Below are 21,619 nucleotides of genomic sequence, written 5' to 3' on the forward strand. Positions count from 1 at the left end.
ACCATTTCTGAGCCCTTTCTTCACCGTTTTAACCTCTGATCACATATCTTCTGCTCCAAACAGCTCCAAAAGTACCTGATAATGATTCCAAACCATGCAAAGACTCAATGGGACCTAATGCAACCTCTAAGGTCTAAAACAATGCTTAAGGACCTAAAATGCATGAGATAAGACATGATTTGGACTCTAAAATGCAATCTAAATGATGCAAATTATGAACATGTCAATGACTCCAAATGAAAGACTCTTAATCAAGGTGGATAGAAGTTTTAGAGTTCCAATTCGAGTCGGTGATGGTGCTGCTTTGATGATTTAAAGGCGTGGAGACATAGGAGTCATGACTACTAAAGGAAAGAGGATCATCAGGAATGTTCTTCTGGTTCCCGAGATTACTAAAAATCTCTTAAGTGTGTCTCAAATTATTCAAAATGGATATGAGGTTACCTTTAAACACAGAAGCTGTATTATCCTCAACCAAGCTGGAAGGAAGATTGCTGAGATAGGAATGGACAAGAAAAGCTTCCATCTTCACATGTCGATGAGTGAAAAAATCCCTAAAACAGCATCAAGAGAGAAGACTGAGTACAGCGGTCAGAGAGCAGGGTATGCTGAAGCTTCTAGCTCCACAATGCCCTTGCAGTTCAGCACTGAAGGAAAATCTGCAACATGAGGAGACAAATCATCAACGATCAAAGACGAAAATCAGAAAAAGACTGAGATCAAGAAAATCAAAGAAATCGTTCAAGAAACAGAACTAGCCAAGAAGGAAATCAAAAGTGATTCAAGTAAGAAATAAGAAGACATATCGCTGAAAGAAAATGAGACGAAGCTGATTGATGAGATGATTGGCAGAAAAGCAAAAGGCACCCAAGTCAGAGTCAAGAAGATTGGCGAAAGAACTCCATAGAAAGGAGAAATGATCAAGGAGACAGACAGCATCACGTTTGATCACCAGAACCTGAACACAAAGGAGAAGAACAAAGCGGTTGAGAAGGAGAAGCAGAAGATGCAGAACATCAACAAGGAAGGGTTAAAGAAAGTACCTGGTCAAGAAATTCAGAAGGATGGAGAAGGCAGAAACTTCTCAACAAAGAACCAGCAAGAGGAAAAGCAGCTAAAGATAGCTGAAATTAAAGAAGCATCAATCTACGAAGGTGCTATGAAGACAAAAGGGAAAGAGGGAGCTGGATCTGGAAAACCTAAGAATGAGAAAGAAATTGAAAAATCAAGCTTACCCAGAAGCTATGCGGAAGTTCTCAAGAGTTCACCTCAACCAATTAAAGGAATACGCAGAGAAGAATCAAAAGGACCCAAGTTCACAATCCTAAGTTGGACCCAAGTGCCTCTCATGAAGGCATTAAACTTCTATTCTAATCCTCTTTCATACCAAAATCCCTTTTGAGAAGCATGAATCAGCAAGCATTAAGAATCAGTTCAATAGGTCATTTAAGAGAGCAAACTATCATTATCATGATGAAAGACTCTTGAACCTCTAACAAACCTGGTTCAGGTATTTCAACAAACACTTTTCAGGCGTGAAAGTACCTCAGATCTAGACCACATGTGATGTTCAAGGATCTAGCATATAGATCGGTTTGTTAGAAAATGAATGATGCAGATCTAGAACCTAAACTTGCTAATCTAGCATTTCAGCACCCTAATCTACCTATTTAAGAACTTATAATGAAACTACATGAAGAGCACATTTAATCTTTTGCAAGAAGTGATGCTAGACATGATTAGAACTTTAATTTGATGAAAAGAAATGAAGAGAAACAAGCTTTAATGATGCAAAAACGAGATCTCTGATTAAAGAGACCAGTTTTCACAAAAGAGGCAAGTTCTCCAGGATAAGATAATATAAGAGATAAGATAAGTAGGGTTTTAGTCCATAAAACTATATATAGTTCAGCTAAGTGATGCGGGTCAGCCCGGAACAAACCGGGTACTGAACTGGTCTTCTTGGGAGAATGGGTGAGCACCTTGGTGTGTGAGAGAGTGAAGCCGAGGGGTTGATGTCGAGGGGCTCGGTATTGCTGGGTTGAATATGAAGAATCCACCAAGAACTCACCAAGAACATGCATGAGCCCTAGTCTTTGATCCATCTTCACGTGCACTCATTAGAACTTCTTTGTTCTTTATCTGGGTTTGTGACAAAGGACCTCGGTATAGATACACCGAGGGGCTTTGTTCGAGGGGAAAAGGAAGATGAGGTCCAACTTGCAATGCTGAGGGGCTGAAGCCGAGGTCTAGTTTCACACTTAGACAAATCTCACACCAAATCGCATAGATGCTCAGCTTCAACACTTAGTCATTTTCAGCTTTGTTTTCTCAGCATGTGTGCCTCGGTCTTGATACACTGAGGGGTTAGTCCGAGGTCTAGACCAAAAAGATTCAGAGAATAAACCTCGATATAGGCAATGTTGAGGGAATGACACCGAGGCCTGCTTAAACACTTAGCACAAATCGCAACTCTTGAAGCTTGTATCGACCAGCTTGTCTCCTGATCTCAATAACTTTCAGCACATAGCTCCAAACGACTTAAAACTAGCTCCATGAGAAAGATCACTCATCCAGCGCAAACTTTGTTAAAGGAACCATCCGCACTTGGGAAGTGGAAGGCTCCCCAGACGGCTCATCTTTGCATCGCATCGGAACAGTAAGAAAGCAGCTTCTAGACCCGTGTTTATTCCGGAGATGATATCTCTCAATTCACAGCTCCAAGTCGGACGATCTTAGATGTTCTGGAAATAGCACTCAAAGAACTTGAATCTTGATGAAGGCCCCGACTACTGAATCTGACTGGAAAGGCATCATCCAACGCAATCTATGAAGCTCATGGGATCAGCTTAAAACAGATGCGAGACAGGTGTGTCTCCGGATGGCCTTAACTCTCTGCTCACTGCTCCGAATTCAGGATTCTAACTGTTCTGGAACCCTAACTCGATCCTCTCTAACTTTGATGGAGACCCCGACAACTGATTCGGACTGGAAGCTTCCCCGGATTGCCAATCTTTAGCTCTCATTGGCGCAAACGGGTTTTAGCCAAGAACTATGTACCGCGGTATGAAAAATAGCCGAGAAATGCTACCCGCGGTTACGTTTTTAGCAGAGAAAAATCCTTCCTGTTCGGCATAAGCTTTAACACGATAGAGATTTCACCCGATAGAATTTTAGCCGATGCGCCTCAGGTCCAGTACATGATTTAGCCTAGAAAATTCACCCGACAGCGTTTTTAGCCGAGAAAACACCTCCATCAGTACATGATCTTGCCGACAAACTCTTTTAGGCCATTTCCACCATTTCTGAGCCCTTTCTTCACCGTTTTAACCTCTGATCACATATCTTCTGCTCCAAACAGCTCCAAAAGTACCTGATAATGATTCCAAACCATGCAAAGACTCAATGGGACCTAATGCAACCTCTAAGGTCTAAAACAATGCTTAAGGACCTAAAATGCATGAGATAAGACATGATTTGGACTCTAAAATGCAATCTAAATGATGCAAATTATGAACATGTCAATGACTCCAAATGAAAGACTCTTAATCAAGGTGGATAGAAGTTTTAGAGTTCCAATTCGAGTCGGTGATGGTGCTGCTTTGATGATTTAAAGGCGTGGAGACATAGGAGTCATGACTACTAAAGGAAAGAGGATCATCAGGAATGTTCTTCTGGTTCCCAAGATTACTAAAAATCTCTTAAGTGTGTCTCAAATTATTCAAAATGGATATGAGGTTACCTTTAAACACAGAAGCTGTATTATCCTCAACCAAGCTGGAAGGAAGATTGCTGAGATAGGAATGGACAAGAAAAGCTTCCATCTTCACATGTCGATGAGTGAAAAAATCACTAAAACAGCATCAAGAGAGAAGACTGAGTACAGCGGTCAGAGAGCAGGGTATGCTGAAGCTTCTAGCTCCACAATGCCCTTGCAGTTCAGCACTGAAGGAAAATCTGCAACATGAGGAGACAAATCATCAACGATCAAAGACGAAAATCAGAAGAAGACTGAGATCAAGAAAATCAAAGAAATCGTTCAAGAAACAGAACTAGCCAAGAAGGAAATCAAAAGTGATTCAAGTAAGAAATAAGAAGACATATCGCTGAAAGAAAATGAGACGAAGCTGATCGATGAGATGATTGGCAGAAAAGCAAAAGGCACCCAAGTCAGAGTCAAGAAGATTGGTGAAAGAACTCCATAGAAAGGAGAAATGATCAAGGAGACAGACAGCATCACGTTTGATCACCAGAACCTGAACACAAAGGAGAAGAACAAAGCGGTTGAGAAGGAGAAGCAGAAGATGCAGAACATCAACAAGGAAGGGTTAAAGAAAGTACCTGGTCAAGAAATTCAGAAGGATGGAGAAGGCAGAAACTTATCAACAAAGAACCAGCAAGAGGAAAAGCAGCTAAAGATAGCTGAAATTAAAGAAGCATCAATCTACGAAGGTGCTATGAAGACAAAAGGGAAAGAGGGAGCTGAATCTGGAAAACCTAAGAATGAGAAAGAAATTGAAAAATAAAGCTTACCCAGAAGTTATGCGGAAGTTCTCAAGATTTAGCCTCAACCAATTAAAGGAATACGCAGAGAAGAATCAAAAGGACCCAAGTTCACAATCCTATGTTGGACCCAAGTGCTTCTCATGAAGGCATTAAACTTCTATGCTAATCCTCTTTCATACCAAAATCCCTTTTGAGAAGCATGAATCAGCAAGCAGTAAGAATCAGTTCAATAAGTCATTTAAGAAAGCAAACTATCATTATCATGATGAAAGACTCTTAAACCTCTAACAAACCTGGTTCAGGTATTTCAACAAACACTTTTCAGGCGTGAAAGTACCTCAGATCTAGACCACATGTGATGTTCAAGGATCTAGCATAGAGATCGGTTTGTTAGAAAATGAATGATGCAGAGTAGAACCTAAACTTGGTAATCTAGCATTTCAGCACCCTAATCTACCTATCTAAGACCTTATATTGAAACTACTCACTAATCATGAAGAGCACACTTAATCTTTTTGCAAGAAGTGATGCTAAACATGATTAGAAGGTTTGTATGCGATCTTATGTATTTTGTTTTTGGGCATAGAGTGGGAATCAAATATATAAGATCGTAGTTTAATCAATCTATAAATTATATAGTAATACTATTTATATGTAATTCAGAGGGCATTAGGATTCATGCTACTCTTAATGAAGAATTGATCGCAAAACATAAAGGCATTCTTATAGAAGGAAAATCACTTTCTATTAATTGCTTCATCATTAAAGAGTACTATGGTGATTTAAGGACTACTCCATTACCATACAAGATCGCTTTGTGCAGAACCACCCGTGCTAAGGAGATTACTGATTTCCCATCAAATTTGCCAGAAAAATATTTCTCTGATTTCAAGTCAATCAAGGAAGACAAACTCGACAAAAACGTCCTCATCGGTATGTTATCATCGAGATTTTGATAAATATATTCTATTGTACATATTTATCAGTGTATACAAATATTTTGTCTTGAAGATGTCATTTGAAAAATTGTCATGGTGGGGAGTATGGAAGTTATCAAAACTAAAGGTTAAAGTGGGATTGATAACACCGTATTTTGACCACTTTTATGGATCGTTTTGAAATACTTTTTCTATGTTTTTAATTGCTTTTAAGTAATTTTATTACGTTTTTCTAGTATTTGTAGTTCCAAGACTCTTTTCAGGTAACTTTGGGAAAAGCTTAACAAAATGGATAGAAAACCAGATTTCAGCTCAGAGTCAAACCGTCAGACGTTCACCCCCGATTGAAGGCCTTCTCACCGTCTGATCCAGCTCAAATTTGGAGATATTAAAGATGGAAGTATCAGCTTTCTCACACACTTTACACCTTGGCAATCCAACGGTTCAATCAAAAGATACGCGAAAAGTAAGATGTCCCGTAAATTAGCCGGCAAGCGTTTCTACCCGCGGCCAACAGGCCATTTCCCGCGGTCACAATCATCCCGACCGCGGCCAGCCACCTATTCCCCGCGGTCACACTCATCCCGACCGCGGCCAGCTAACTCCGACTCCGAAGGCCCATTTTTGAAGCCCATATCATTTTCCCAGCCTTGATTCCGGAACCCTAGACCCTAGAGATGTCTTGAGCACTATAAATACATGTTTTAGGAACCCTAATTCGTATGACCTCATATTCTCTTATTGTTTTAGAATACTTTTTAAGTTTTAGGTTTTAGGGAGAGAGAGATTTGTCTCTTGAACTCTTGTTCTTTCTTTTTCAATTTCGGTTTCTATTCTACTTTTTAATACTATGTTTTTGATTTCGTTCATCATGTCTGAGTAGTTTTATTGTTGGGATTAAGGGATTTTCGATGGGGATATATATGTTCGGTGAGGATTCCATTGGCTTTTGAGCCGAATCTTAGAACTTTTTCTTCAGAATTCGTTTTTACTGCATGAGAGTAGCGTCATGAACTACAATCTGATCCAGATGCTTGGTGACACGAAAGTGTTCATCCGTTGTCAGATCTAGTTTGGGAGAGCAAACCAAACATAGGAGTGGAAACCTACCTATGGGTGATTTGTTGAATGCTGACGAGTCTTAAATCTTCTTTCCAGGGCCCAGAGTGGAAACCTACTGGTCAGGGTTGAGAGAGATAGTTGTCTATGATCACGACAGTGGCGTATTCATACCTCTGTGACTCCAGTTCGAAAAGTTTTAAGCTAAGATCTTATCAAATTTACTCTCTAGCAATGTTTTGAATCGTTCATATCCCTGAGAAAACTTCCCTGAACTCCAGCGCCTCTTTTCTTATAGATTTACACCAATTTTCATTTAAGCTTTAGTCTAGCTTCTTTACTCTTTCAATCGATTTTCATTTAATAAATTAGGTTAGCCGTTTTTCTCGTCTTTACCCTTTTTCGTTAAGTTTAGTTATTAGGTCACTTTAATTCCAATAGTTTCTCTTTAAAATTCGTTTTTATGTTTTAAACACACCACCAAAACTCTCACAAAACTCGCCTGGTTCTAGACTTCCTTACTTTATATTTTTTTCAAAGGCTTTTGCAGGAAAGATCCTCCTTCCCTGTGGATCTGATCCCTATGTACTACAATCGATCAGCTGTGCACTTGCGGCTATTGATTTCATTTAGGGTAAAACTTGACACCCTCACACACGACCACATCAGGGATCAGCGAGAAATTAATGATAACACTCCAGGATACCAACTAAGTAGTTATGATATCATACCAAAATATAAATAACAATATGTTAACGATAGAACGCTAATATTTTTATTGCTGAAGCGATGTGCAACTGAAATGTACACTAAGGGGACAATATGCAAAGCAACTGTTGAGTACACTGACAAACATATGGCTGCTATTGTTGTTTGTGTATGTCTGTATAAAAGAGTACAAAAGTGAGATCAAAATATCAGCTATTCATATGTACACAGTTGGTTGAGATCAGTGGCGGAGTCAGAAATTTTTTATACTGGGGTCAGATAAATTTTGTTTAATATCAACGTGTATTTCCTGGTCTTGGAAGTGAAGACTCTTGATTAAGTCCTTTTCCAGTCTTGATTTCACCACTACTTACTCCTTTTTCAATTGTATCCCAGTGAATTTCTTTCATCTTGTCTTTTCTTTTACAAGAAGCTACAACTACGTTCACTAGCACAAAAATCTTATCAAAGAAATTTTCAACTTCCAAATGTTTCTTCGCAACTGCAACAACAACCAATTGAAGTTGGTGGGCAAAACAGTGCACATAGTACGCAGAACTACTTTCTCTTGAAATCAATGTTCTCAGCCCATTCAGTTTACCCCTCATATTTCCTGCTCCATCATAGCATTGTCCTCTCACCTTTTTCAGACTCAGACTATATTTAGCAAACAATGAATCAATTCCAGATTTCAGAGATGAAGAAGATGTTTCCTTTACATGGACAAGACCAACAAATCTCTCTTTCACTATACCATGTTTATCAACAAAACGAAAAACTATAGCCATCTGCTCTTTCTTAGAACAATCAGCAGATTCATCCACCAACAGCGCAAACACATCATTATCGATCTCTTGAATTATGGAATTAACTACTTCTTCTGAAAAGCAGTTAACAATATCTTTCTGAATTATATGAGATACCATTTGGTTATTTCCAGGAGCATTCTGCAGGATAACCTTATTCACAGCTTCATTCTGTTCACTCGTATACTTCAATAATTCCAAAAAATTCCCTTGGTTACTAGAATCTCTTGTCTCATCATGACCACAAAACGGCAAACCTTGTCTCAATAAGTATCTAGAAGCATCGATTGAAGTATTTAGAAACGGATCATACGACAAGTCATCCAAGTCAGTTTCATCTGTTGATGGAGATTTTCTTTTCAGAAACGGATCCATTACTTATCTGAAAAAAAAAGGTTAGTTAATTTCAAATTATAAAACTAAAAGCTAAAGATAATTCCAGAATAAATTTTAAAACTAACTCTCACCTTTTCGGTGTGAGAAAATAAACTTTTAAACTAACTCCCACATTTTCGAGTGTGAGAAAATAAACTTTTAAACTAACTCTCACCTTTTCGGTGTGATAACGTGTTGTGAACAAGTTATCAAGACAGAGAGGAAATTGATGTGTCTTATTCCGTGAATTATAAGATATATATATATATATTATATATATATATAGTACTACAAATACCTAGTTATCACCACAAGTTTTCGATGTGGGACAAATATAATATTTGTTATGGGCCTTATAATGGGCATCTATTTAATATTTATAACAGTTTTCCTCTTTTAGTGTTTTCTAAAATAGAAATAAAATTAATTAATATATATAGTTGAGTTTGTATTTAAATTGGGCTTAAATATAACATAAACCCACGTTGAGTTAGAAGGTAATGAGGTCAAAAAAAAAATTAACAAATATTTTTCTTAATTAGGTGGGGTCAGCTGACCCCCCTCCCTAAAACGTGGTTGTGCCCCTGGTTAAGATTGATTTTGCATTAGTTTGTTAATTATTCTTATTTTTTTTGTTTTTATAGTATAGGTGATATATCAATATCAAACGCTTTTGACTCCACCAAAATTTTGTTTGATCCTGAAATCAAGATCGAAAAAAGTATGTTATGTCACAGTTTTAATAACATTTTAACATTGTTGTATTTATATAATTATTTTGTATGGTTTTATAGGTTACCAAAAAACAATCTAATGATTGTAAATGCTGAACAGAGTTATTCGACTTCTGTCCTTTAATAATTTCCCATAAATGTTAAACAATGATATTATGTAATATTTTCCCATATAACTGGGATAGATTTGAAATTACTTTCTTAAGATTGCAATGTAATATATAGGATTTATATTATGGTAATGTTTAATTGCCAATTTATTTCTGTCCTTTACTATCCTTTGTTTTTATTGTTTATATATTTTACATGTATATATGTATAGTTTTGGATATAACATATACGATCTATATAGAATGCATTTTATTTTAAAAAGGTTACTTTATTTATAGACATATTCTTCCATCAAATATTGCATATTTTCATAATAATAAGACATTGTCAAAATATACTACTACAATTTAATAACGAACATTTTCCATAATATGCCAAATTTAGTATCATAACAATATATGTAAGTCGGATTGGACATTTACATTTATTGCGAACCTTTCTGAATTTTCCTATATATAATTATCCCAAACAATGCAACTATAACGCTCCATATAGGTATGCAGGATTAGTATTGAACTATGTAACTACTAACAATGACACCCAATGCTCACTAATGAAATATTAACAACTTTACGTGTAAGAGTAAATATTAATTAATTTTGTTTTGCGTTTTGATTTTAGTTTTGACAACTGACTTGTAGCTGTTTTCATAACATCCAAGGATGACTGGGAAATATTGTAAAATGGTCTCGTTGTTTTAATGTTAGCTGATTACAATCAATGTAGCAGATGAAGTTTTAATCTTTTCACATAGAATTTTATAAATAATAAGCAATACAAACATATTGCATTATTTAAAATTAAGTCAATTTTATTATAATCAACATAAAACACCTAATTGTAGCAGACATTATTAGATAATATTCTCTTAAACAGAGATAATTTTAGCTATACTCCAAAGTTTCTCCTTCCATGTTTCTTCTTATGTGTCTATAAGATCCAAAAACATATAATATTGTTAACTTTAAACATGTTACTTAAACAAATCAATGTATTAATGGAATATTAACAACTTACCCACTCCGATGTATCTAGGTAGCGGATCTTTGTCTTAACGAAGCCGCATTCTATATATTTCAAACCTATCTCCAGATCTAGACAGAGATCGTGTTTTCCTTTCTTACAATGTTCTTTTGGATCATCAGTCAATATTTCTCCATCAGGCTGCAGAGATTACATATTTAAATAAACATTCACTAATACAAAGTACATAATAAAACTGATTAATTTAAAGATTAAATTACCTCAGAAGGAACCTCGATGGCCTTCGCAGTTGATTTGCTTAGAAAATCATGCATCTCTTCCCACATATTAGTTTTCTTCAATCTCTGATTCAGAAATTGGAGGAGATGATTGTGGTTCTTCCACCCCAAATTGCATGTTCAATGGTGGTGGATTAATGATCAGTAATCCGTTTTCATCATAAGTTTTTTCTTGGTGATTCTCTATTTTTTTCTAATATTATCAGTCCTGAAAAATGCAGAGAAATTTTTAGAAGTATGTTTATAATTGAAGCAACTCTTACTTTTATATAGGATAGGGTAGTTAAAAATATTCAATGTCACCAAATTTCCATGTTTTCTTGGGAAAACTATTTCAACCAACCAGTTTGAGTTTTTTTACTTTCGCTTTTGATATATGGACATAATATTTACACAAGTCAATGCAATCAATTGACACAATTGGGCTTATGAAGCTATTATGTACAAATTGAATTATATAACCATATATTCTAGATTTTTATACATTTAATAAGAAGAATATTTATATATTGTTATTACTTTCTAAAACCAGATGTATATTGCAATCTTTAAAGTTTTCGTATATTCGTGTAAACACTATTAAATCCATCTATATATTCACATCATACTTTTGTGACCTGCAACTTCATTTGTTACACTGAATAAAAAATCTCCATATTCCACATTTCTACTGCTATGAACAGGATAGGTAAGCTTTCTGCGTCCCACTTTTATCGATTAAGAATTCTTTTGATAGATTTATAGATAATTACGCTTAATAACTTATTATAGTACATTATTTGTTTCCCTTTAAAAGTTTAAACAAGTTCTTTATGATTGTTTTCAGAGATATTCAATTTTATCTACCAAGAACAAATTCTTCCAAGCGAAACAAGGTCGACAAACTTATGAAAAATACAAAATTTATTGCTTGGATGGAGTGTAACAAGATATACGCTACTGCCAGATTCCTGCTCTATACTGAACTATCTCATCAATTTTTCTGGAATGCCACATTGCATGAGTGGAGGCCACGGGTGAAGGGTTCAGGAAATCCAACTATTCTTCAACATTATTCAATTTATGATGGAGAGATTTTTTATTTGGGTTGTCTGTTGAATATCATTAGAGTTCCTTGCAGTTATGAAGATATCCAAACATTTAATGGGGTTGTATACGACACCTTTAGAGAAGTTTGCTATGCAAGGGGCTTATTCCTGGTCAATTAGATTTAAATGTCTGTCTTAATTTTATTTTGAAAACTGCATGCCGAATCATTATTTCAATAAGTTACTTTCTTCTTTTTTTTTAATCGTCTTCTTTTCTAACAGTACTTTTTATGTTGAATTTATGAAATACTAAGTTAAATTATTTACTAAATCAAAAATATTACATTCGCAACAGTTACATATTACATAATTAATACAAGAGTCAACCAGTTAAAGCATTATAAATTATAGTGTAACTTATAATTTATATCATATTTGAATAGTGAATAAACTTTTATGATGGTAAGTTTAAAATATTGTTGATGCGGATTAATAAATTAATTTCCAATAGAATAAATGATATCACAACTTATCGAAATCACTCTTAAAATAATTCAACTTTTAAAATTTCAAATTTAACTGACATACATAGTATAGATAAATCCAATTTTTTTTTTGTTATTTCATATAATTGCAAATGAGAAATAATAAATCTAACAATCTTATAAATTAGAAAACCCGTTCTAGATTAACATTTCCACTGCCAATTAAAAGGGTTCTATTTCTTACACAATGTTGGTTCTCATTCAAAGTAAATAACTAATTTTTAAATAATTAGAGTTCTTTCAAAAAACTTTAGTGAATAATAAAAAATATACAATAGCAAAAACTTAGGGAAAACGTTATACATTTCTGTCTACTGATCAATATTACTTGTATCTCACTCTACAAGAAGTACACAGTCAATACTCTCTTCAAAATTTGGTATAAAGTACTAACGGTGTATTTCTTGTCGAAAGTGAGCATTGGCAAGTAATATAATTACAATAAGACTGTGGTGACACAATGAATAAAACTACTTTTCTCTGATGTGATTCTTCACAAATGCACAATAAATATTATGTAGGAAAACATATATTTTTCTTTCATGTAAACATATTTTTTGTACATCTGTGAGAGGATCACACCAGAAGAATATTTGTAGTATGGGTTGTGTTTTAGTGAGTAAATTTTTGCTTGGTTAGTTGATCAAAATTCTCTTCTAGTGTGTATTTATACAATGCCTAAAGAGTGACTACTCATGTTTCTTCCTTGTGTTTCATATTCCACAAAAGTCGTTTATAATTAAAACTTATTAACTAACATTTGACTGATTTATCACAAATTCCGAAAGAAGATACATTTCAAAATAAATGAATACATCTTCACCTATATATTCTATAAAATATTTTCGTAAATGTCACATTTTGATGAATAACTTAAAAACATAAAATTAAGGTATGTATTCATAATTACTGGTATTCTTCATCTACACTTTCTTCATTATACATACCTAACTATAATCACGTAGAATATACAACTGCAAATACGAGCCAATTATAAGACACAATCTAAATCTTATAATAATAACCTAACACTCGGCCCAAAATTAGTAACATTGTATCCACATACACTCTAAATTATCAATATTATAAAATTCGACCCACTAATTTAACAATATTTGACCCAATAAAATTAAAATTTTATAAAAACGTTCAAGTCCGCACATGCGTACGGACCAGTAAATAAATAATAATTAAATAACAATTGAAAAAAATTACCGCAAAACACTTGAACCAAGTGTCGAAGATCGTGTCCTTTACGCTCTGGGTTACGCAAGATCAATGTCGAACCTATAAATAATATAAAGTTAAAAGTAATTTTTTAAAAAATATATATATAAATGAGAAAAATATGTGAAAAAAAAACATACCAATAGGTGTTTGGCGGTCGGGTCAGGACCAACTTCGGTAAGTTTGCTTGACCTGGTTGGACGAGGAGATCCTCCACAATATATCCAGCATACGAATAGGGAGGCCATTGCTCGGGTTCTGCAGGGGGAGAGGGGGTTCCCAAAGACTCGGGAACGTGCTGAGTCCCGACTGAAGACTTCGGCATCTCCCGAGCGTTGGTGCTCGCCGTCAATCCGGAAGTACCACCATCGCTCAAGAACTGATGATAATGCATCTTATGCAGGGCCATATCTGAACAACATAAAAAATTAAATTTAACTATTCTGTTACGTTCTATCTAATCCATTCTATATACAAATACCTAAATCGGTCATATATATATATAATTCTATTTCTATATATCTAAATTTATATTCTAAAACTATATAATTAAAATATAAAAGAAAATTAAAACTTACCTTTTAGGGAAGGAGTCGAGAGATTGTAGAGAGATAATGAAATTTTAAAGGTGGAGAGAGATTTGAGCAACGAAGAAGGGAGGAAGTGGGTTTGTATATATAGATTTTGTGATCGATATAAAATTTATGTCGATTTTACGTCAATCCATCGTAATCCCGTCGCTTAGTGTCGGCCGCGAATAAACCAAATTAGACTGAGTCATCTTGTTTCCGACGAAATTACGTCGAAATCATCGTAAAATCGATGTAAATTTAAGTCGATTTAAAATGATCATTGATTAATTAAATAATTTAAAATAATTGTGTTCGATGTAAGTTCGACGTAGTCGATTTTACGGCGTTTTTGACGTAATTTCTACAGTAAATAATTTTGAAAATTTTAACATGTAGAGAGTTTCCCTATGCAACAATGGAGAGTGTGTATGAGTTGATTAACTATAATAGTAAGCATTACAACATTTTCTCTATTAAAACAGAATAATGTTTTGTGTCTAAACATTTTTTTTAGCTTTCTACTATTCTACTTATGGATATCTATTATTTATATTGTCAAACAAATTTTTAATTTAATTTTTCTATTTTAATTATTTCTAAAAATTAATAAAAAATATATTTTTATTTTTATTTAAAATAATTCCAAAAATTCAAATTTTAATTGCAGTTAGTTTATATTTTCTTAAATATAGATTACTTTAATTATAAAAGTTAAAAAATCATTTGTTATTATTTTTATAAAATATTAAATAGGAAATTATGTTCATATTCAAATTTAAATAAATTCTCATAATAATAGAAATGATAAACAATATGTTATTATATAGTTTCTTTAATAATCAATCAGTCTTAAAATTTAAATATCTAAAATTAATAAATTTTCATATTATACGGTAATATAAAGAGACGGGTTAAATTATGTTTTATAAATGTATTCATTTTCAGATTAATAGAAAGGATGAGTTAAAATTATATTTTTATAATCAGAATTAAATATTTATTAAAAATATATACATATATAAAAGAAATTTTCTCTAAATACAAAAATAAATATGTGTAACTTATGAAAAAATATTATATCTATATATATTACATTACATAATGAGATTAAATAAATAAATTTTCCGTGTGGGCGCACAAGGTAGTATCTAGTTTTATATAGTTAAGTTGAAAGATTAACATCTTCTATCAATGTACATATATACTTATAATAAAAACACTTGATAAGAAATTATCTATATACTTTTTTGAATTTTTTTTTATCAGAAATTAATATTTACTTTGTAAGAAGTTATATCATGCTAGTTTGAAGAATAGAATCAGTCCGAAACCATTGAAAATGATGTTTACACAATATAGGGGTTGCCTTTTACGTCAAATTTACGAAATGATTTTAATAAATTTTCGTAAATTCGACGTAATGTACCGTCGCATTTATACGATGTGAAATGCAACGTTTTATTTCTGTCATAATTCCTACAACGATAGAGCCTTTAACTTGGCTAGGTTTTTGGCTTTTCCCTTCAGATGTTTCATGAAGCACTCAAATGAATACATCCACCTAAACTGGAGTGGGCCTTCTAGTTCTGGTTCGTGAGGGAGATGAATAGATAGATGTTCCATAACATTAAAAAAAAACGCGGGTGGGAATATTTCTCTAAATTGCATAGCAATATAGGAATATATGCAGCCAATTGTGCAACTACATCTTCTGATAACGTCAGTGTACTCAATACGTTATTTTAAAGGAATTTAAAGTATATATGCCTGCGCATGGCGCAGACAGCCACCTAGTTACAATTTAACTCATTTCAATCCAACCCATATTATCCATTAACCGTGTAGATCCGTTATCATATATCCATTAAAATCCATAGATTGGGGTGGATTGAACTGACTCATTAGTGACCTATTATGACACTCTTAGAGATGAGTGAGTAAAACTGGATTAATAAATAATTTAAAATTTTTTTTTTTGAAAATATACGATATTTTTAGGATAAATTTAAATATTCTATTTTTCATTTTTGTTTCACAAGCATTTTTCATCGAGGAACAACTTTATCATTTAAGAGTAGGAATCTATACTATTAAAACATAAGCATTTTTGGTGTTTTACAACTTTAGGATTTCTTTCATTTAAAATTATTCTGTTTTTAGATAACTGCTATTTCTGTTGCCAAACATGTTAATTAATAAAATAATATATTTTTAATTTATATTTTAAGATAAATCTGAAATTTAAATTTAAATTTAGATTTATTATAGATTTTATTAAATATAGGTTATATTATTTATCAAAAATCATAAATAAGTTATTATTATATCTTTGCAAAATAATAAACTGAATATTAATTTAGATTTAATTTTAATATTCAAATTTAAATAATATTTTCAATGACAACGATGAAAAAAATGATATATATTTTTATTAAATAAGTATAAAATTTTAATTATTTAAACTTAATAAATATTTAAACTTAATAAATATTTAAAATATACAAACAATATGAACAGATGTGTTAGAATTATATTTTAATAATTGTGTTCGTTTTCAGATTAATATTAATGGACATGTTATAATGACGTTTTATAATTATGTACTTTTCAAATCAATATGAACGCACATGTTAGAATAATATTTTTCTAATCGCAATCATATATGATATTAAAAAAAATCAATAGAAAACAAATTATATATAAACAGAAAAAATCTTAGCAGTAAAAATCTTAGCAGTAGAAAAAATCTTAGCAGTAGAAAAAATCAATAGAAAACAAATTATAAAAAATTATATCTAAACAGAAACAAAAACACAAATTATATTACAGAATTTTATATAATTTTTATATTACACAAATTATGTTAAATTTCCTTAATTGTTTTGTTAATTTTTTTTTCTATAATTTTTTTTCTTCGATTTGGTTAATGTACCTATTAGGATTGAAAAATTATTTTGAAAATTATGTGATTAATACTAATATTATGTATCAAAATTCAACTAGATGGATTGAAAAGTAAATTACCCGAAATTAAGCAGACCCAATTACACAATCCATCCACATAGATCAACTGGTTCGGGCCCGGGCCCATTAATCTTCCCGCCATTTTTTCCCGCCAAAACTAATAGTCGAGTAAAAAGCCCTCTCCCGTTCTCATTTCCTTAGAACATTCGACAGAGAGAGATTTGTAAAGGAGACAAAGAAAGATGTCTGGGTGGGACGAAGGAGCAGTGTACTACAGCGACCAGCCACAGTTCCCGGAGGCCGGAGACGCTGCCACCGTCAGTCCCCATGCGGTCTTGACGAAATTCAAGGAATTCATTAGAAATTTCGAGATCGAGCAGAATTGTTTCCCTTATAGAGAAGCCCTCCTCGACAACCCTAAGAGACTTCTTGTCCACCTCGAAGATCTCCTTGCATTCGATTTCGATCTCCCTTCTTTGATCCGATCCGCTCCTGCCGATTTTCTCCCCATGGTGTGACCGCGATTTCCTCCGCTGTTTGAATATTTGCTATTTACTGAAAATTTCAATTTTTATTATTTAAGAGGATTAAGGGCCATTTGTACATGATGGATGCTTGATCTGTTTGAATATTTGCTGTTTATTCATATCGATAAGATAAATTCTGCAAGTATAAGAAATTGGGAGTATTGTTTTGTGTTTCTGAAAATTTCTTAGAGTTGATAGAAGTTGGAATTAACCAAGTTTTGTATTGTAGTTCGAGAAAGCAGCTGGTGAAGTTCTGGCTGGATTGAAAATGAGAGAAGCTAGAGAGACGGGGGAAATAGAGGAGCCTTCACTAAGTGATGTGCAGATTTTGCTGACTTCAAGAGAGGATCCAGTGTCAATGCGATTGCTTGGGGTATGTCTTTCTTCAAAATATTCTCTGATTTGTTTTTTCTTGTTTTCCTGGAGATTTACTCTTAACTTCCCACAGGCACAGTACATCTCCAAATTGGTGAAAATATCTGGGATTAGCATCGCTGCTTCAAGAGTAAAGGCAAAGGCGACTTATGTCTTTTTAGTATGTAAGAATTGTAGAAAAACTAGGGAAGTTCCATGTCGTCCCGGCCTTGGTGGGGCCATTGTTCCTCGATCATGTGATAATATTCCTCAGGTACTTGCATGGTCTCTTTTGTTCGGTGATGATTTACTTTTGCAGTTATCCTGAGTTTTGATAATACTAATTGAACTTGTTTAGCCTGGAGAAGAACCTTGTCCTCTTGATCCGTGGATGGTGGTTCCTGATAGGAGCCAGTATGTTGATCAACAGACATTAAAGCTACAGGAGAACCCTGAGGTAAAGATCCGTTTATTCTGTTGTGTCATTGGTAAAGTTTTTCTTTTTGGACAGATCTGTATGATATGCTTCTGAGTTTTGCAGGATGTTCCTACTGGAGAGCTTCCAAGAAATATGCTTCTCTCAGTTGATCGGCATCTTGTACAATTAATTGTACCTGGAACTAGACTGACAGTAATGGGTATCTACAGCATTTTCCAAGCTTCGTCATCATCTAACTCGTAAGCTTTCTTAGCTTTTGTCAATTGAGAGTGTAGATTGTTTTGATAAAGATGGACCAACAATGATTCTGATGTAGGCACAAAGGAGCAGTTGCAATTCGGCAGCCTTATATCAGAGTTGTTGGATTGGAAGACACAAATGAGGCCAGTTCCCGTGGTCCTGCCAACTTTACTCCCGACGAAGTAACTATTGCCTCACTAGGAACATTTTATTATCATTTGATAGCCTATTCCATTCGTAGTTTTACAACAAACTATTGAAGCTATTGTGGCTGAAATATAACCAGGCTGTCAATTCTCTAGTTAAAGTTACCAGAATCCAGATGTTGGCTTTCTGAAGTTTTTTCTTCGTGTTACTCCCAAGAGAATCTGATGGTGTTTCAGGAAAAAGACTTAATGCTTTTAGTTTAGAATAAATCAATTAGGTCTGCTTGAAACATTAATTCATGCAGTTTAGTTGTAAAATTCCATTTATCAGTTTTGCCTTCCACAATATTACTTTTAGGAGGAAGAGTTCAAAAAATTTGCCGGTAGTCAAGATGTATACAAGAACATTTGCACCAAGATCGCGCCTTCTATATTTGGTCATGAGGACGTGAAGAAAGCAGTGGCGTGTCTTCTTTTTGGAGGATCCAGAAAGGTAGGTTAATGCGATTTCAGATTTCATTTTCTGTAATGCATCTATTGATATATAAATCTATATCCTAAATTCAGAGCCTACCAGATGGTGTCAAACTAAGAGGAGATATTAATGTTTTGCTTCTGGGAGACCCATCAACTGCAAAATCACAGGTTTGTATTGTTGTCTAGTATCAATGATTTAAAATAACTTTTGTATATTTTGATATTTTGACAACCCTTACAAAAATTCAGTGTTATTTACAGCACTTGTAGCTTAGATGTTGAACCAATCTGCTTTTCGTTTTCCTAGTTTCTTAAATTTGTGGAGAAGACGGCTCCAATTGCTGTCTATACATCTGGAAAGGGTTCATCAGCTGCTGGGCTCACTGCTTCTGTGATTCGAGATAGCAGCACTGTATGTCCTATATTTTCGGTGTTTTCCTACCTCATTCTCCTTTTACTGTTTTCTGAAATGTTCCAAGTCAGTTTGCTATGACTAAGTTTCATTTATTAAACTTTATGTTCTTTGCAGCGTGAGTTCTATCTTGAAGGCGGGGCTATGGTTTTGGCTGATGGAGGTGTTGTGTGCATTGATGAATTTGACAAGATGAGACCGGAAGATCGGTAAGTTGAATCTGAATCATAGGGTAACCGAGTCTAATTTTTAGTGATGTATACAATTTTACAGAAGACTTTTTTCATGTGTCTAGGGTTGCTATTCATGAAGCAATGGAGCAGCAGACCATCTCCATTGCAAAAGCCGGAATAACAACTGTCCTGAATTCTAGAACGTCGGTGCTTGCTGCTGCTAACCCGCCCTCTGGTCGATATGATGACCTTAAGGTTTTGAAAATTCGTACTTTTTTGTCAATATCATAGTTTTCTCTATTCTTGTTTACAATATCATTGGGGGATTTTTTGGGGTTGGCAGACTGCACAGGACAACATTGATTTGCAGACGACAATTCTTTCTAGATTTGATCTTATCTTCATTGTCAAGGACATCAGGAAGTATTCTCAAGATAAGGTAAGCTGAACAACTAAATGAAATTTTCGCTAGTAAACAGGGAATGTAGATTTGAATGATAGAGCTCACTGTAATTGTTTGATTGGGATAGCTCCTTTCTTTGCTTGCTTAGCTAGACATGATTCATGTTGCAATAATCTTGACAGGAAATAGCCAGCCATATTATAAGGGTTCATGCATCTGCCGACAAAGTTACGGATGATCACACAGATTTTAAAGAAGACAATTGGCTCAAGAGGTGTGTTTGCGTTCATCAAAACAACTTGTTCTTGTAGTTTTCTATACAAAATTGTGACTCTAAAATGTATTGTCACCTTAGGTATGTACAATACTGTCGAGCAAGATGTCATCCTCGTCTCTCAGAACCGGCAGCGATGAAGCTGCAGCAGCAGTATGTTAAGATCAGAGAAGTAAGTTGTCATAACTTTAGAACATTTGAGAATAAGCTGATACAAAACAAAGTTCGTCTCAAGATAAAAAAATTATGATTTTGTTAAACAGGATATGAAGAGACGTGCTCATGAAACAGGAGAGGCTGCACCAATACCTATCACAGTGAGACAACTTGAAGCTATTGTCAGACTAAGTGAGTCGCTTGCCAAAATGAGACTGTAAGTATTCTTATCAGCATCGAGATTCCTGAAACCTGATGGGCATGTGCCGCGAGTTGACATTCTTAATTTTCACAGGTCACATGAGGCCACAGAAGACGATGTAGGCAAAGCTTTTAAACTTTTTGATACTTCAACCATGGATGCAGCAAGATCAGGGATAAATCAACAGATAAACATCACAAGCGAGATGGCCAACGAGATCAAGGTATACTGTGGGAAAGAATCATAACCTAAATTTTATTGTAGATGTAATAACAAATTAAGTTGTGAATACAGCAAGCGGAAACACAGATAAAGAGAAGAATGGGGATAGGAGCTCGGTTATCAGAGAGAAGACTTATAGAGGATTTGGCTAGGATGGGAATGAACGATTCAATGGTACTTTAACAAAAGCATTTTAACATATTTGTTGTTCAATTTTCACTAATGCAAAATGGAATTCTGAGTTTGTTTGAATGTTAAAATGGCAGGTGAGAAGGGCTCTCTTGATAATGCATCAGAGAGGTGAAGTTGAGTACCAGCGAGAGAGACGTTCCATTGTACGCAAAGCTTGATCCTCCGGGCTCGCCATCTCTCTTCTTTAGTCTCAGAATCTTCAAAAAAAAAAAACAAAATTTGGTATTGTTAAGTTAAATTTGTAGGCAAAATTCCTTAAAACGAAAAGAACAGAAACTTTTTTCATGTGTCTCGATGAAGACTCTTCGGTAAACTTTTAAGCTCGCTTGAAAGGTCAAATTAGCATTTTCCCAACCAGTGTTTTTTCGTAAATTGTTCTCGATCAATGGTTACAAAGCGTTACGAGTTAGACGATTTTTCCAGGGAAGCAAGATCTGCTTCAGCCAACTGCTAAAGCCACGTCGAGCCTTAACTGACTTCTTTTTCTCAGAGCGTACAACATAAAAAATTCATTTTGTATTTGTCATGACTACATCTTCATCTATGTTAATTTCTATGTTTGAAGGT

At 34.1% G+C, this 21,619-nt stretch overlaps 2 protein-coding genes across 2 annotated transcripts; one reads left to right on the forward strand and one right to left on the reverse strand.

Annotated features, from left to right (window-relative positions):
- Positions 1-7,507: 7,507 nt before the first annotated feature.
- On the reverse strand, positions 7,508-8,392 carry LOC18015326 (zinc finger MYM-type protein 1). Its single transcript, XM_006397319.1, has one exon. It carries the CDS (start codon positions 8,390-8,392, stop codon positions 7,508-7,510), a length of 885 nt encoding a protein of 294 aa, XP_006397382.1.
- Positions 8,393-17,051: 8,659 nt separating this feature from the next.
- Positions 17,052-21,406, forward strand: LOC18015328 (DNA replication licensing factor MCM5). Its single transcript, XM_006397320.2, has 18 exons — positions 17,052-17,347; positions 17,592-17,735; positions 17,811-17,990; positions 18,075-18,173; positions 18,258-18,394; positions 18,472-18,577; positions 18,900-19,034; positions 19,109-19,186; positions 19,326-19,430; positions 19,548-19,639; positions 19,726-19,858; positions 19,947-20,042; positions 20,189-20,280; positions 20,362-20,452; positions 20,544-20,653; positions 20,732-20,861; positions 20,933-21,034; positions 21,127-21,406. The coding sequence occupies exons 1-18, from the start codon at positions 17,078-17,080 to the stop codon at positions 21,208-21,210; spliced, it is 2,184 nt and encodes a 727-aa protein (XP_006397383.1). The 5' UTR covers positions 17,052-17,077; the 3' UTR covers positions 21,211-21,406.
- The last annotated feature ends 213 nt before the right edge of the window (positions 21,407-21,619 follow it).

This window comes from Eutrema salsugineum, unplaced genomic scaffold (assembly GCF_000478725.1).
Source record: "Eutrema salsugineum unplaced genomic scaffold, Eutsalg1_0 scaffold_26, whole genome shotgun sequence".
In the NCBI taxonomy this organism is placed as follows: Eukaryota; Viridiplantae; Streptophyta; class Magnoliopsida; order Brassicales; family Brassicaceae; genus Eutrema; species Eutrema salsugineum.